The 17270-nt window shown below is 41.0% G+C and overlaps 1 protein-coding gene across 1 annotated transcript; it reads left to right on the top strand.

Moving 5' to 3' along the window:
• The first annotated feature begins 9776 nt into the window (after positions 1 to 9776).
• Positions 9777 to 16834, top strand: klf6 (Kruppel-like factor 6). Its single transcript, NM_001007505.1, is given in 4 exon segments — positions 9777 to 10125; positions 12809 to 13382; positions 14944 to 15067; positions 15918 to 16834. Coding segments are annotated over 4 exon segments (852 nt in total). The 5' UTR covers positions 9777 to 10023; the 3' UTR covers positions 15970 to 16834.
• The last annotated feature ends 436 nt before the right edge of the window (positions 16835 to 17270 follow it).

Raw genomic sequence — 17270 nt, 5'->3', positions numbered from 1 at the left:
GAGAACTTAACCCAGAGTGAAATGTGGTAATGCAACTCTATTACCTATATCAAACAAAATGGTAAAAACAAAATTAGAAATACAGGGCACAAGGGCTGACATCAGGAATCATAGAGCCCCATGGTAGTTAGCAGGGCCCTCCCCCAAGGGGCCCCAAATATTAACCCACTTATAACCTAGACCCCTGGAAGAAAAGCTAAAAAAAAAAAAATTGGGTCTATCCCACCTGTGCCCCATTATGCCAAAACCCCACCCATAATCCACCCAAACCATGCCCACTAGCCCACAAGCTCCACCCCCTTTGTGACCCACAAACCAAAATTTAAAATTTTGACACAGGGCATCTGACTGCAGCACACATTATTCCCTGATGTATGGTGGTCCTGCAGAACACTAAGGGGCACATTTACTAATCCATGAATCCAAATCCCGAATGGGAAAAAATCGGATTGGAAACGAACATTTTGCGATTTTTTTCATCGCAACTTTTTCGTATTGAGCGCTCATAAACGGCGGGCAAACCTTTGCGACTTTGCATGATTTTGGAAGCCTCCCATAGGACTTAATGGCACTCTGCAGCTTCAACCTGGCCCAAGGAAAGTCATGATACTGAAGCTTGAATGAATCTGAAACTTTCGTACTCGGCGCGACAGTACGATTATTTTGCGACGGCGACTAAAAAGTCATGACGCAATGAAAAAGTCGCAACAATTCGCGGAAAAGTCGCAACGCCGACAAAAAAAATCTCAAAAATACTGATCATAACGAAAAAAACGCATTCTGACGCTTTTTGGACGTTCGTGGATTAGTAAATGTGCCCCTAAGGGGCATATTTACCAAAATCCATTTTTTTTTTATGCTAAATATTTTCCTATTTTTGCTCTTGGCTTTTGTAGTTGTAGTTTTTAGGGCTGTGGAACATTGGACACATATACCCAGTAAAGGCCATTAGGGCTCTGGCACACGGGGCAAAACTCCCTGTTCGCGGGCGACTAATCTCCCCGTGTGCCAGAGCCCTAAAGGACTGCTTAGTGCTGATTTCCAGTGAGATCAATGAAGAACTGCTAGCAACACAGCTTACCACAGGGCAGAAAAGTACTCACATAGAGCCTAAGGTTAACTAGTGTGATGTAGCCTTTCATGCTCATGCAAAATGGAAGGGGGTTATGGGTAATACAGCATTATGTCATTATTGTTGTTATCCATTATTTATATCAGGGGTGTCAAACTCAATCACATAAGGGGACCAAAAAGTCACTGGCCAAATTTTTTATTAAGATACTGTACGGTCAAGCAGAGTCACAGTGCAGTCAGACGATTGGTGCTGCACGGTCAGGCACAGTCAACAGAGGCCTCATAAAACAGCCGGAAGGGCCGTATTCGGCCCGCAAGCCTTGTGTTTGACACATGTAATTTATATAGTGCCAACATTTTCCAAACCCATTTCCAGAAGATCATTCACATCAGTCACTACTCCACTGGAGCTTACACTCTAATTCCAATTTTACATTTATGGCCAGTTTATCCTAAACCTTGCCTGTATGTTTTTGCCACGTGCAGACATGGAGAGAACATACACACTAGCTGCAGATAATGCACTGGCTGGAATAGAACCTAGAACCCCCAACAATGCAAGACAGCTTGTGCAATCCTTTTGACTATGTACTTATACCTTGGGCAATATATATGGAATATTAGCAGAGTCATTACAACATGAAGACAAGGTAATGTTATTACACAACACATAGGGGCTGATTTACTAATCCACGAATCCGAATCCGATTGAGACAAATTCGGATTGGAAAACGAACATTTTGCGACTTTTTCGTATTTTTTGCTATTTTTTCGTCGCCGTTACGACTTTCCTGTAAATTGTTGCGGCTTTTTCGTAACCGGTACAAATTCCGTGAATTGTCGCGACTTTTTCATTGCCATTATGACTTTTGAGAATTGTCGCAACTTTTTCATTGCCATTATAACGTTCGTGAATTGTCGCGACTTTTTCATTGCCATTGTAACTTTCATTGCCATTATAACTTTCGAGAATTGTCGCGACTTTTTCATTGCCATTATAACTTTCGTGAATTGTCGCAACTTTTTCATAGCCATTACGACTTTCGCGAATTGTCGCAACTTGCGTATTGAGAGCTCGAAAAAGTTGCGACAATTTACGAAAAATCGCAAAATACCGATCATTACGAAGAAAACGCATTCGGACGCTTTTCGGACGTTCGTGGATTAGTAAATGTGCCCCATACTCTATGCTGTGGTGCTGAAACAGACCTACATGGGGAGAGCAAGATTCGTCTTAAGTATGGGCACAAGTTATAAAAATGAAAGTTATTAGCCTTCTTAAATGCATTACTATTAAAAATATACAAGCTTTGATTTCCCACTGAATTAATAACACAAGGCATTATTGCCCTATTATATACTATATTTTTAAGTAAATGAACTCTATTAAATTTCACTTAATTCTATTTTTTTTTTTTTAATTAAGCTTTTCGAAGAGTAATTGCCACACAGTGCATTAAAGCCAGCCAATACCTTTCCGATCTTACAATTTCATATTCATATAGTGCACATACATGCATAAGTTCAAAGGTTCAGTCGTTTACCGCTGGAGTCCAGCCAAGGCCAAAACCATTTTCATATGGCTGCGCAGTAGTTTATTTAAGCTATAAAACAGAAAGTGAAATAGGTTACACACTGCTGCAACAATAAACAGGACTTTATTCACATTTTAATGTCATGTTCGGGCGAAGGAACGGAATTTCGTATTATGGAAATACATTTTGAGCTGTTTTGGAAGCCTGCATGAACGAACGAAGTGATGGCTAAAAAGGGAATGCAATAAATAGGCCTCTGCAAGCATTTTTTCTCCTTGGGGGATTAATGACTATTTTTGCAGTTCTATTTTTTCAATACTGAAATTTTCCATCAAGAACACCAAAATATTTGTAAAGAATTTCCAATGTGCTTAGAAATGGTTATTAGGCATCTTTATTTCAGATACCAAAGTTGTTTCAATAGAGAGGATAATTGTAAAGAGACACAAAAACCACATTTGATTTAATAAGTCTCGGCTGGTAATTAGTACTTAATTATTGGTAAGAAAATCTTCATTCAAACTAGGAAGGCTGCACTATAATCGTTAAAGAACTCAATTTTCCATGCTTAAAAGAACGTAATTGTCAGTTCTCAACTTGGGTGAAAATGACACATCTGTGGAATTTCAATTCATACATGTGAAGGAGCATTTTGTCTGTGTACGAAGAATGAATTCATTATATTTCCCTAAAACTAATCAGTTTATTTGTTCGTCTCCCTTGGCGACCAACTGAAAACAGAAGTGTGATTTGAAAAACATTTTGCTGGTATGGGTCATATTAGGGAACTCTTCAAAGAAACACCTATACTGGAAGCTTGGCCAGTCTTGTATTGCCTTCATGGGTCGTACTGGGAAAATCTTCACTGAAACAAGAATAATGGAAGCTTGGTCAGTATTTTGTTGTTGACATTATCAATCTCTCAAGGTTGTTCTCATCTGAGACTTTGTCACAACAGTGTAGACAGAATTGAGCGTACATTGTAACTCTTAGAGCTATGATGTCTCTCGTTCAGAAAGTTCAGGTTACAGCACCACACAAATTACATTCCAAGGATTCCCAGAACAACTTTTTTGTTGCTGCTCCATAGATTAAATGCAATGTCTGCACATTCCTGGAGACATCCAGCTTCCAAGAGAAGAGTATGAACATTACATTCAGAAAGGATTTTGTCATAGCATAGACCTGTTAATCTAGCCAGCCCCATGGACAATTGGTCTGTTTAGGACAAAGAGACAGGAGTTAGCCAGTAAAGGTCCCCATACACTATAAGATCTGCTCGCTTGGTGATGTCGCCAAGCGAGCGGATCTTCACCCGATATCCCCATGTACGGGTGGGCGATATCAGGGGGCATGTAGGCGAATTCGATCGTTTGGCCCTGGGGCCAAACGATCGAATTCTAAATGCGGCAATGGGGAAGTTGGTTTGGGGACCGCATCAACGAGTTGATGCGGTCCCCGATCCGACTGGATTTTCTAACCTGGCCGATTGATATCTGGCCAATTTCAGGCCAGATATTGGTCGGCCAGGCCCCTCGGTTCTGCCCCTACACGGGCAGATAAGCTGCCGAATCGGTTCAAGGGACCGATATCGCCAACTACTATCTGCCCGTGTATGGGGACCTTAATGCATTCTTGCTTGTAGTTGAAGTGGACACAGAAATCTCTGGCCCAAAAAAGTTCTCATGAAATATTCACAATTTCAAATTCAGATTTAAGCTGCCAACTCAGGTCCCTTAGACTCATTCTGCAGCTTATATGCCAGTGTATGGGATCCACTAACGGAACTACCCGATTGACTGCTAGCCAAAAATCAGATGGCTCATATCGTTGTTTGCTTGTATTCCCGTTATTGCAGTGCGATCATTTGGCCCTAGGGTCTACCCGACAGGTATCTGGTAGTGATTAGCGTAACATGACTTTTTTCATGCGGGCGCAACAATTTTTGACGCACCCGCACATTTTCCCTGGTAAAATTTTGCAGCCATTTCACAGAAAAATTTGCCAGTGGCGAAATGCGGAATTTTGCCACAAATCCATGCCTGGCGAAAAAATTCGCTCATCACTAGTATCTGGCCCTGGGGCCTACAGGACTGATAGCTAGCCTTAAATCAGCCAGATGTCAACTGGGCAGGTCACTCAGATGTGCAGATTAATATAACACCGCGCTATAATAAAAGTAAAATAGAGCAGCAGCACCAGCAAAACGGGAATCCACTCCTCCACTTAAACTCAGTACAAATCCTTCAAGGTGCGCTTATAGAAAAAAATCAATCCTTGTTCCAGGGCACTCTGCAAGTAAAATATAGAGACCACATGGTGCAATACTAATAATAAATGGCCGCACACACTCAGATCCTACTTACAAATGTTACACATGTACAAGATACACTTTGTAAGTAGGATCTGAGTGTGTGCGGCCATTTATTATTAGTATTGCACCATTGTGGTCTCTATATTTTACTTGCAGAGTGCCCTGGAACGAGGATTGATTTTTTTCTATAAGCGCACCTTTGAAGGATTTGTACTGAGGTCACTCAGATGACTCATATTTGTCCCTAGAGCCAAACATTTTTATTAGCATATCACCCACCTTACGTCGGCATGTAGGGGGAGAAAGGTCTGCTTGTTTGGTGACCTTTTAAGTGGATCTTATAGTGTATGGTCACCTTTAGACAAGACCTCCCACTATAATTTGTTCACTGTGTCTGCCACAGATGCACCAGGGGTAAAACCCACAGAGTAAGTGTAATTTTCCTGCGCAGGTATCTTCTTTATACTTGGCATGCAGTAGTGATGTGCAGGCTGGCCTGAAACCAGCTCATTAACATGCCTTTCACACAGATGTGGCAGTGGCCAAACTTGGTGCAACACTGCTAACTTTTTCAGCTTTTACAACAATGTTGCACTTCTGAAGCAAATAGAGATTGTTACGCTATTCATACAGCACTTGACAATCCACCGTTATTATTTAACAAGCGCAACTCGTGCTGCTTCTAAAAACCTCTGATCACTTGATTTTAGACTCATATCACCGGGCAGTGCTATTTGTAGCACTTTGGTGCAACATGTGCAGTCTCCCTGTGTATATTCATCTGCACATGAGGTTAACAGATTTTTACCCTTAGTGAAGGATATCTATAAGACAAACACACTATACTGTTTCAATAGTTTTTGTACAGCCCTTAAATATTTTTCATGGGACCCTGTATTAACCTGCTGAGTACATAGAATTATCCTCTCCATTATTCCCTGAGTCATATTCTTCATTAGAGTATAAATAAACAAAGTTTTAGCACACAGATGTAAAAAAAAGCAATGAGCAGTGCCAATAAGAGGATCCTGTTTTAGTTATCAGTGGGTCTAAATAGGCCTCCATTACAAATGCATAAATCCTTAGCATCATTTGCTGGAACAGTTATAGCTTCAATACAAGTTATAGCTTCCCCTCGGTATAAAGTATATCATACACTAGAAGATTTGGTCTGGCAGTCCAGGAGTAAAGATCTGTATGGACAAAAATAATGCCCTCCTATATCAATACTGTATTTGATCAGTGGTTGCTTAGCTACTGATCAGGTGGGGCATTTCACAACTGAATGTGGAAGGGGGACCTTGGCCAACAAAGCCTGCAAAATATAAAAGAAGGCCTGTGAATAAAACAAGTTTATTAATCTGATTGGGCAACATTGCCAAACAAGTTGAAATTTGCAACATTTGGGTCCACACCAAGATAATTTTGATTTACAGTCTGTAATAAACAGATTTAGGCAGGGCAAGTCAAATGCTTTCAGGTATTTATAGTATAAACTTGTATCTACAGTCATCAGCTGAACCGATGAACAGCTCTCACTTGATGGTGAGGCTAAACGAATGGCCATGGGACTGTACTTGCCATGTTGGCTACTATTGTGTGTAGCCAGACTTACCAATAATCAAGCACATTCAATCCTGTTTATATTCCGCTTTAGACAAAATAATGGGAGGTCTGTGTATGGAAGTCCAGGGCGATCAGTCACGTAATCAATGTGGTTTTACCAGAATATAACTGTGCTTACAAGAACATTTACAAATATGTTGGTTAAGAACCCCATATATGGGATCCTCAAACCATCCTGCCTGTTCTAAATGGCTCCAAGTTCATATCATGTAGCCAAAGAGCTGAAAGATGCACCTGTATGTATGTATGTATATCTTTATATACGCAGCACTGTACATAACCTGTAGTAACCTGTACATTTTGGCTGTCAATATGAATGACCAAATTATACCAGCCAACTGTGTTTATTCCTTAAGTCAGTAAAACCCCATATAAACCCTGCACACCAGAAAAAACTTCCTTAGGGTGGTATAGTTAAAAAAAAACATTTTATTCATCAAAACCATGACGTTAAAAAGTTTTTATACTTTAACAATATATATCCATCAAGAAACAAGTACATACATACCACCCCGCAATTTGATTGAAAAAAAAAAAAAGAGGATATGAAGGCACATACTCTGGATGAGAGAATACCCCAACGTTTCGGCTCAAACGCCTTTGTCAAGGGAGCTCCTTGATCTCCTAGTCAGGCTAGATGCAGAGATTTTCTAGTCATGTGTGTAACTATATAAATATGTTGACATGCTGAAAACGTTGATTTCTCTTCTATAAACATATATTAAACTGGTGGTTCTGTGCCTATAAAATACACAGGGGGATGGGAGTTCAGAGAGCAGCAGATATGACCAAAAGGGGAACTAGGATTTCTGAGATCCTGGCAGTTCAAGCAATAAACTTCAGTACATTTCCAAAGAGAAGAGAAGGAGGGGGGGTCAGGAGGAGGAGGAGTGTGTCGGGCTGACGACTCCTCCCCCTACTGGAGTGAATGATACTGAACAGAAAAAGTGGTAAACAACCGAAACTCCATTTTAAATCTTTGCAAAGGATACAGGGAGAGGGGGGGATTGTGGGCACTGCAAAGGCTTGCATTTCTTTTTAATTCACTGCATGCCACCGAGGCCGGTACTGCAAAATGAGCTGTGATACCAGCAAATTACTGTACAGTCAGTCCTTACCATACTTAGACTGTAAGCTCTATGGGGAACAGACCTCCCTCCATCTATATCTAACACTTCCCATTTAATCTTAACTATATCTGTCGAAATGTACTATTTATGTTCTGTTTGCCGTGTCGGCTCTGCTGATGTATTGTTTGAAATGTATTCTAGAAGCACTGTATAAATACAAATATACATACATGCCGGAACAGGCTCTCTGAAGTGCAAGCTGTATATTTTTAACAGTATCATAAAACAAATAAAAGGAACTTCCTAAACCACTACAAAGTGTAATGTTATTCACCAGGGCTGGCTGTTTAAAGTGTGCAAAACTGAAAGGATTCCCCATGATTACTCACCCTGAATTATTTATGGGAGCAAACAAAAAGTACCTGAAATACTCATTGCATTTACAAGGTAAGCTGCACTCCTCATGGAGATTAATAGGGCCCCTAGCCAGGAATCCATTGGCTTTGCAGGAAATAGGCTAATGCAGAAGAGCAAATTCCAGTTGCTGTCAGTGACAGTAAGAGGAATATGGCTGGGGTAATGAGGATATGTCACTGCATTTTCGGTTAATGGACTCTGCCAAAGGGCAATGTGCTGTTGCTGACACAGACAGCTCCAACATGCCAGTCTGAAGCTGCTTCTCTTCCACTGACCTTTCACATACATTGCAGGGAAGCCTGGAGATGGGGCTGCCCTGGGTTTTCGGATATAATGAGCCAGTTCCTAGGATACCTGCTAGTAAAACAGGGAGAGGGGGGTAAATAACATAGCCAAACAAGTCAGCAATTGGTATTATTTACATGAAAAAAAATACTCAAGTCTTTTGTCTGTAGCCATTGAGCTGTTCCTGAACTACATGTCCCATAATCCTCCAGCAGCCAACACCATCATCCATTTACCATTTTGGAAGAAAGCCGATACTTATAACCTTGTTTTTTACTTAGATTGTAAGCTCTACGGGGCAGGGACCTCCTTCCTACTGTGTCTCATACCTCATGGCACTTACTCCCTGTGTATTTATATATATTTATTTATTATATCACTTGTCCTCCCTGTGTGTAATTGTGTATTCTGTAAGATTGTACAGCGCTGCGTACCCTTGTGGCGCTTTATAAATAAAGTTATACATACATACATACATACATACATACATTTTGCCTATAATCGCAAATTATGCTTCTCTTGACCAGGAAGTCAGGCATGCAAATAAAACAAATACAAATCAAACCAAATATTATATATGTCAACACACATAACAAACTATACTAATCACACAGGTCTATACTGTTCTCCAAGGCTAAGGAATCAGAATATTTGTTTTATTTTTATTTGTAGTAGCCCTTTGGAAGCTTACTGGTTGCTACTGGCAACAGCACTTAGGCAATTTATAACCTATGCCCGTAAATCAAACCCTGTCACATGAGTAGAACTTATATACAATTTTTTATTGCTTTTTCAGCTGCAGTCACCAGCACCCCATACACCAAAACAGAATTACAGCTCGGGAACCCAATATGCGTATAAACGAGATAAAATGGCTCTCGCCAGCGTCAAAGTAACTACCGACACACTACTTGTGATAGTTTTGAACTTATTTTAATGTCAAGTATAGGCTCTAGCGCTATAAGTGAGCCCACACTGTAATTTCAACGCACATTAAGAGCTTATCATTGCCCGTACAAATAATATTTCAGTCAGAGAGCGCTACAAGAAGCGCAGCAGTGCTACTGCTCACATGCGCTCCGAGCGGCCACAGACCGCACTGTACCGAACCGCCGTGTAGTCCTTGCCTTATATACCCATCTAAAAATAGCTGGTCCGTCCCACCAGCTACCCGAGGGGAGGGGGCTGAATTTTCGAATCGAACCAATCACCGCGGCTGTCACGGACGGATTTCGTCACGCCAGAGGCATGCCCCGATGCCCCGCGTTCGCCGATTGGACGCAGCTGACATCATAGAAGCGCTTCGACCCCAACCTGCGCCTGATTGGCCGCCCCGACTGAGCCGGCGTAATGAGGATCACGTGGGGGAGGAGGCAGGCTTGGAGGTTTGAATAGGGAAGTTTTGCAGAGGTTTTACATTTCCAGTGTTTGCAAATATTGTCAGCACTGAGCAAGCTCCTCTGCTCCGAGGGGGGATCCAGCCTGCTGGGCGGCGTGGGGCTTCTGTTTATATGATTATTTCAATTGCTATGCAATGACCTTTGCATGAAACTGTGGAGTTATCATCCCATTCCGGGACGGATTGATTGTGCTTTTCCACCCTTGGGGGATCCTATTGGTTTGGAGCATCTCTCACCTCTGTCGCTTGCGTTTGCCCGATTTCTCCCTGTCTGTAGCGATTTAGTTGCGCTTCCTGTTGACCATGGATGTTCTCCCCATGTGCAGCATTTTCCAGGAGCTGCAGATTGTGCATGACACTGGCTATTTCTCTGCTTTACCTTCCCTGGAGGAATATTGGCAACAGGTAAATCAACACATTTATTTCCTATGTGTCTGTTTCATTCATTGCCCACAACTGTCACCTCCATAGGGGGGTATTAGAGCCAGTGCATTGCATTATTATTATTATTGCATGCCTAAGTGTCATTTATTTCTATTACCCCCCCCATTAAAAAAAAATATATCTATTCAGCTCATTTTTTATAAATCTCAACCCTAAAAGCACCAAGATAAAGGCTAAGTGCAGCCTTAGTGACTGCCAACCTGCAGCTGTGCCTTCAGCTTGCAACTGACAGCTAGAGGCTCACCGGGGGTACTGGGAGTTCTTTTATTTATTTATTTTCCTTTGCTACTTGGATATGACTATTTATCCTAAATGCCTGCCCCTGCAAAAATAATAATGTATATAAATATATATTTTATTACTGCTGCTTTAGAGCCGTGCAAGGCTGACAGTTTGAATGGTACGCTCGTCTGATTTACCAACATGTGCCAATGTAACGAGACTGAAAATGTTTGCGGCTCTAACCATAAACCATTAACCATAAACCTACCGGACTGGCCAGTGCCCTGGGCATCTTCGTTGGCAGCCAGATGGGCATGTAGAAAGCAGTGCCTTAGTTACAGGGGGAAATCAGCAACCACTGCGTAGAACAAGAGCTGGATTCCCGTCGGCTTAACCTTATGCATACCAGACTGGTGCCCAACGCATTGCGCATCCCTATTGGCATTCAAATGGTCACGCACAAGTGATGGTTCCATTTCAGGAAAAAGGAAGAGCTGCACGGTGTAGGAGACTCGTTAACTGTTGCTAGCCAGGCCCCCCCCCCGGTGACAGTTAGAAGCGCCTTCCCATCCAGCCTAGCTTGGGTTTCACTAACCCTGCAAACCATTTTTGGCACCAACATGAATCTTGCAGCCAGTCCAAACTCCACAGCTGGGTCTTGTCATCCAAGCCTCCAGCGTCTGTCAACTTATCCCTGTCATTACTTGCTCATCAAACAGCCATTTTATTTCCCTTTTTTGCTCTATTTTAGATTGTTACCTTATTTTATTATAAAACAAAAACCAAGATTGGGTGAAAACATGGAAAATTTCATTGGGGGGGAATATGAATGTTGCTGAGAATGAAACGTGACAGCGTCTAATTGCCCTTATTCTTTCAAAATATCCATTGTAGTCTGCCCCCATTGTATTCCTTTCCCCCAAACAATAAAAGCCCTTTATTCTGAGATCATCGTGTCAAAAGGTGCCGATTGGATTTGCCCATTGTTTCTTTTTTTATTTTAGAAGAAGTGACTTATGTTTGTCCTTGTTCCCCCATTTACAGATGTTTACGCTTTAACAAAACGAATTAAGAGATCAAATGTCTGGCTGTTTGTTTGGGGGCAGGCAAGGGGGGGGGGGTTGGTTTGGTTTGGTGAGCCAAACACTAATGTGTTACAACCTTCACATTCCTGGTTAATTGTATTCCCCCCTCCATCAAAAGGGCAGAGATCTTCAGAGTGTGATTGAAATTGATCTAAGTAGTTTCCTTCAGGCATTTTAGAGATTGGCTCGGAGCCAAGTCATGTTTTCCCGAAGCCTTCAGAGACCTTTAAAACTAATACAGAGCTCTTCCCTGGGTCTCTGTGCTCATCAACATAATGGGGTATTTAAATTCTTTGCAATATTAAAGTTTAACAGCATCACAATCAATGCTTTTTTTTTTTTTTTTTTTTTTTTTATCCCCCTCCTCCCTCAGGATCAATAAAATGCATTTCCCCCCCCTCCAGATTCTCCTTCAACAGCAAAACAGTTGTTTAATTCTAGGCGGAAAAAAAGTAACCATTGATTTTTTTTTTTTTTTTTCCACTGTGCCATCAGTTTGAGTTATGTGTTCAGTGAAGACCACAAGGAAATGCAGCATTTAGTGCAGTAATATGTTATAGTCCAATCTCTCCTAAGGCAAGGCAGCAGCACAAATATGCCTGGTATTTTAATTGCTGGCCTCTTCAAGCAACAGGGACTCTATATCTTTGGCAGAAAAAGAGCTTGGGTGTAAAAATTATTAACCAGACTAAGAAATGAAAATTAATTGTAAAATCAGGAACCAATTTGGGCGGCGGGGGGGGGGGCTATGGTTTGCTTAAGCTTCCTCTTTATGTTTCAGGGTTAAGCTAAAAAAGAAACTCTGCATACTGGAGGCTGCATCCTTCTGTATTTTGCACCACATGTAGATGTAGACAAGAGCGCCTTTTGGTTAAGCTTTCAATAGGAAGTCTCTTGGCATGACGTGAAAGGAATGCAGATGACTCATCTAGTTGCACTGTTGGCCACCAGATTTAAATTCTTGCCCATTGTATTATTTCCAGAAGCTTCTATGCGACAAGTCTGTTCCCACATACAAATGTTAGATCATTAAAACCTACCCTTATTGTGTGCTTCTTCAGTTGTGGTAGATATTGTGTATTATTAGATGGGTTTTGCCTGACCAAGGAAACCGTTGGCTACATTATCTTAGATATACATGCTGGTATTGGATGTGGCTAGTTTTTAGTGGTCTTGCTATTAACATTGTCCTACCTATTCAATGATAGATGGACCAAACCTCAAGTTGTGTAGTTGTAGGTGGTTACAGTGACTGTTATGATGTAATCATTATGACTACCTTCATTAAAACGTAGTTTTACCAGAATGCCAATGTTTACATTTATTTTGTCTTCCAGACATGTCTTGAGTTGGAACGGTACTTACAAAGTGAACCGTGCTATGTGTCTGCGGCTGAATTTAAATTTGATAGAGAAGAGGAACTTTGGACCAAATTTATCTTAGCATGTGAGAAAAAGGAGGAACCCGAGCAGAACATCGGTTGTGTTTCTCCAGAGGACATTAGTGACTGCCAGAATTCAGAAACTAACAGCTTGAACTCCGATGTCAGCAGTGAGTCTTCAGATAGTTCTGAAGAACTTTCGCCTACTTCAAAATTTACCTCAGATCCTATAAGCGATGTACTAGCCACCAATGGAACACTTAGTTCTTCTGTTACTTCAACTCCTCCGTCTTCTCCAGAGCAGGGCAAAGACCCATCTTGTCACTTGTGGAATGCAATTACGGGGGAACTACATTCACCTGGGAAGGTGCGCTGTGGTTCCATTGGAAAGACTCTAGATCATGGAAGCCCGACAGGTGGGGAGACCTCACCTGACGGCAGGAAACGTGTCCATAAGTGTCTTTTCAATGGCTGCAAGAAAGTTTACACCAAGAGTTCTCACTTGAAAGCACACCAGCGCACTCACACAGGTCAGTGCATTCTTTTGTACAGGGGAAAGGGGCTTGACAGAAGGGAATCCCATGTTGTCATGACATTGCTCAACCACAGGATGGAAACCCAAGGCTCATAGATGATGTAATGGGAAACCATCCTGTGGGAAAGCCGCTTCCTCATTCTTTCCTGTAGTGGAGTTGGAGCTTCAACTTGGAAGGGTTCTTTACACCAGAACATTGCTACCAGTCAACTAATGAAAAACCATTTTTTCATTTTTATTACTATTTCCACATCTCCTCCCTCCATTTTTTTTTTTTTTTTTTTTTTTTTTTTTTTTTGCAAATATCGACATATGCATTTGGATTTCTTTGTGGAATTGTCTTCTATGCCATGCCTTCTGGTTCCTAGGAAAGCTTTAAATCTGGTTCTATCTCCTCTATATGTTATATAGGAATTATATCCATATCATTTAATTTCAGCCTGAATTTCCCCCCTCCCCCCCCAGTTTTTATACAGCACTGGGGTTCGGTGTAAGTCTCTGATTGGTTGGCTGGTGTGCAGATGTATCTCCAGCCTGTCAACATTTCAAATCACTACTCACTCTACTGTAAAAAAACAAGAAAGCTGTGTCTGGCACCTCCAGGAGACACCTGGTTGCAGGGGTGGCAAGAAGGGAAACTGTACCAGGCTGAATTTTAAATGATGTGGCTCATAAATGTCCCAATATTACACTATAATATCCTTTTCTGAAGATTAGTCTAAAAACTAGATTCATTGGTAGAAGAACCCCATTTTATCGCTGTCTTAGTAGCTCATGGAGATCAGATAGTTCAGTTCCTACTTGCATAGGGCTTTACTCTTGACAGGGTTATCAATGAATAACAGATTGCTGAAAGAGTGTTTGCTTTACTCCTTGTAATCTTTCACCTGAACTTGGGCGTTTTTTTCAGACTATTTACTTTCTGATTAGATTAATGGAACATATGAGCTCACCGTATTGTCTTTGCACTATTTTTTTTTTCTATTTTGAATGGGTTTGTTCCCCTCTGTTTAACAACACAGCCTATGTATTGAGTTCCCTGTAATCGAAAAGAAGCTTATGCAATAACTGCTCACTAAAGATGGCCATTAATGTTAAGGCCTAGGTGGTGATCCAGTTGGATTGAATAGGGGCCCATTGCAAGGACAACATCCATCTTTCATTGCATTCCTTATTCAACCACATTTTCTATCATGCACTATTGATATCTGACCAATTGCTGATCAGACATTAGTTGTTGTGGATTCCATATCATCCCCAAGCAAGGGCCAAAAGGCTTCCAAGTATTTGTCATGTGTGGCAAAGTAAGCAGTCAGTGTTGATGCTGTTATAGACCACTCATGATTATGTACTTTGTACTGTAGATTATGGATGTCCATATACAATTGACCCTTCTGCTGTTGCACAAAACCCTTTTGGATCTTGGGAATGCTGAAAGTTGTAGTTTACATCAGCTGGAGAAGGAATTCTAGCTTGGGATGCCTGCTGTGGGTGGTTAGTGTGTAATACCTCATCAAGGATCTTTGCTTATGAAGCCATGTTGCTGTTTCTTGCAGGAGAGAAGCCTTACAGATGCTCATGGGAAGGGTGTGAGTGGCGTTTTGCAAGGAGTGACGAATTAACCAGACACTTCCGTAAACACACCGGTGCCAAACCGTTTAAGTGCTCACACTGTGACAGGTATGTGCTCAATGCCTGTCCGAACTCTACTTATATATTTTGACATAAACTAGCAAAGTCTGTTCTAGTAATGTTTGTGATATAACTTAAATGATCCAAAATGTAATTGTGTGGAAGTTTAGTATTTTTAGGAATATACAGTATGGCATAATTTTAGCAAGGATATATATAGAGAGATAGATATATGATTATAGATATAAATAAGAACATTTTCTTTATTGCTGGTGAATGGCAAAATGTGTAGAACAGCAACAGTTAGATCCATCGCAGTTTGCATCAATTATAATTTGTTGTGTTCATTAGATGGATACTGACATTATCCAGTATCTTGTACCAGCAACATCACTGGGACACTTGATTTCCGTTGAACCCTCTTAGAAAACTTTATCAAAGTCCCAAATGCTACACATTCCCCGTAATACATATACGAACGTCAGTATCCCTTTTCCCAGGACAGGATTGTATAGTGGAAAAAAAGTTTTTCATTAGTTTCCAATATAATAAGGCCTAGTATAATAATTATTTATAATCCCTCTGAATATATACCATCATGAGGTGTTTACATAGGCATCAGCTTGTGCTTTTAGTTCATGAGGCTGGCACTTTGACTTTACGGCCTTCCTTCCTTTTTATTGACTCTAGAGCAGCAGGAAATCCCCCCTTCCTTTATTCACTATGTTTTCCTACTAGCCTCTATGCATTTCCATCCTGTTATGTCCCTATGGATTGGTGTAACCATTTCCTGTGGAGGTACATGTGAAAAATACAATGGGCAGATGGTTTTGGTGATTGCTAGAGGGTTCAGTGAAATAGTTCATGGAAACTTAATATTTTTTTTTCTTTATTGCAGGTGTTTTTCTAGGTCGGATCACCTGGCCCTTCACATGAAGAGGCACATCTGAATGAATGGAAGGGGGGAGTCATGAATAAGCAACTTCAAGGTTGAACTGCCTTGTGCGAGGGATGCGTGTTCCAGCCAAAGCATGCCAATTTGCACCCTAACCAGTTGCCTTCGAGACCTCACTTCTTCGAGGGGCTTTGTAGGGCTTATCAGTCGTGTAAGATGCGGCATAGCTACCATGCAGTGCGTCGTCTGGCATCTACTGGACCCACGCACTAAGTGGTGCTTTATCTTCTGATTGGCTTGTCCTAAGCCTACGCCGTGAGCTTGTGCACTGAGAATGTCAATGACTGGGTGACTGAATGTTGATGAGGAGCCAATGTCTGTATGTGGAGGATTTTACTTGTTTGTTTGTTTCATTTCTTATGGCTGAGTTTCAGTTGTGAGGGTTTAGAAAGAAAAACCTTGGTTTGAATGTTTTTTTTTTTTGTATGCTGTGGCATACTCTAATGGGACAACCATCAATCATTACCTGAGGGGTCTTGAACCTACTGAGCGGAGGAAGAAAAAAATAAAGGGGGAGTGACCCCAGAAGGAGATGATCCCTTTCCTGTGTGAGAGGAGCTTTCGTTGTCTGGTGCAGCTATTAAACGTGCAATGTGTCAAGTAGCTTGTTTTTTTTACATGCTACAAAGATTGTTTGTAATCCATTGTATAAGCTGTGTATTCACAATTATAACACAACTATAACTTTTCAGTATAATAGAAAGATATTGCATGGTTCAGGGGAACTGTACGCTTTTCCATTCTCTAATCGGCCTGCAGGTTTGATTCCAGTTGAGAGCAGCTAAAATACAATTGGTCTGGTGTTACGTAACTACATATGGAACCTTTAGTAAAAAGAAAAAGACAAAAAAAAAAAAAAAGTGGAAAGAACCACTAGCTTAAACTGATTTTATCATGCAGCTAATTTTCTATTATTTATGCCTTCAGGACTAATTTCTGGTTTTCTAGCTGTTGATGCACTGTTGACCTTAATAATGGTGCCTTATGCAAGTGGCCTTCTGTAAGAGGGCCTGATACAGGGGTTTAACCGTTTCTTTCCCAGGAGAGCCAGGAACGTATTGCAAGGCAATGTGTTGCTGGACCTTCTGGCACCAAAAGGGTTGATGTATAAGCTTATTTAAGGCTCTGTTGTCACCAAGGGAGTGTTATAAAAATGTCCACAATTGGCTAATGTGGACAAAAAAAAAAAAATTTAACAAGCATTTTTGTACAGAATTCTCTTCATTATCCCGCTTTTCAAAATAAGGCTATTGCTTTCATTTTTTTTCTCTTAAATACATGGAACTTGCACAAATG

Source organism: Xenopus tropicalis, chromosome 6, assembly GCF_000004195.4.
Source record: "Xenopus tropicalis strain Nigerian chromosome 6, UCB_Xtro_10.0, whole genome shotgun sequence".
NCBI lineage: Eukaryota > Metazoa > Chordata > Amphibia > Anura > Pipidae > Xenopus > Xenopus tropicalis.
Note: the sequence above shows the minus strand (reverse complement) of the source record. Positions and strands in the feature narration are given on the sequence as shown.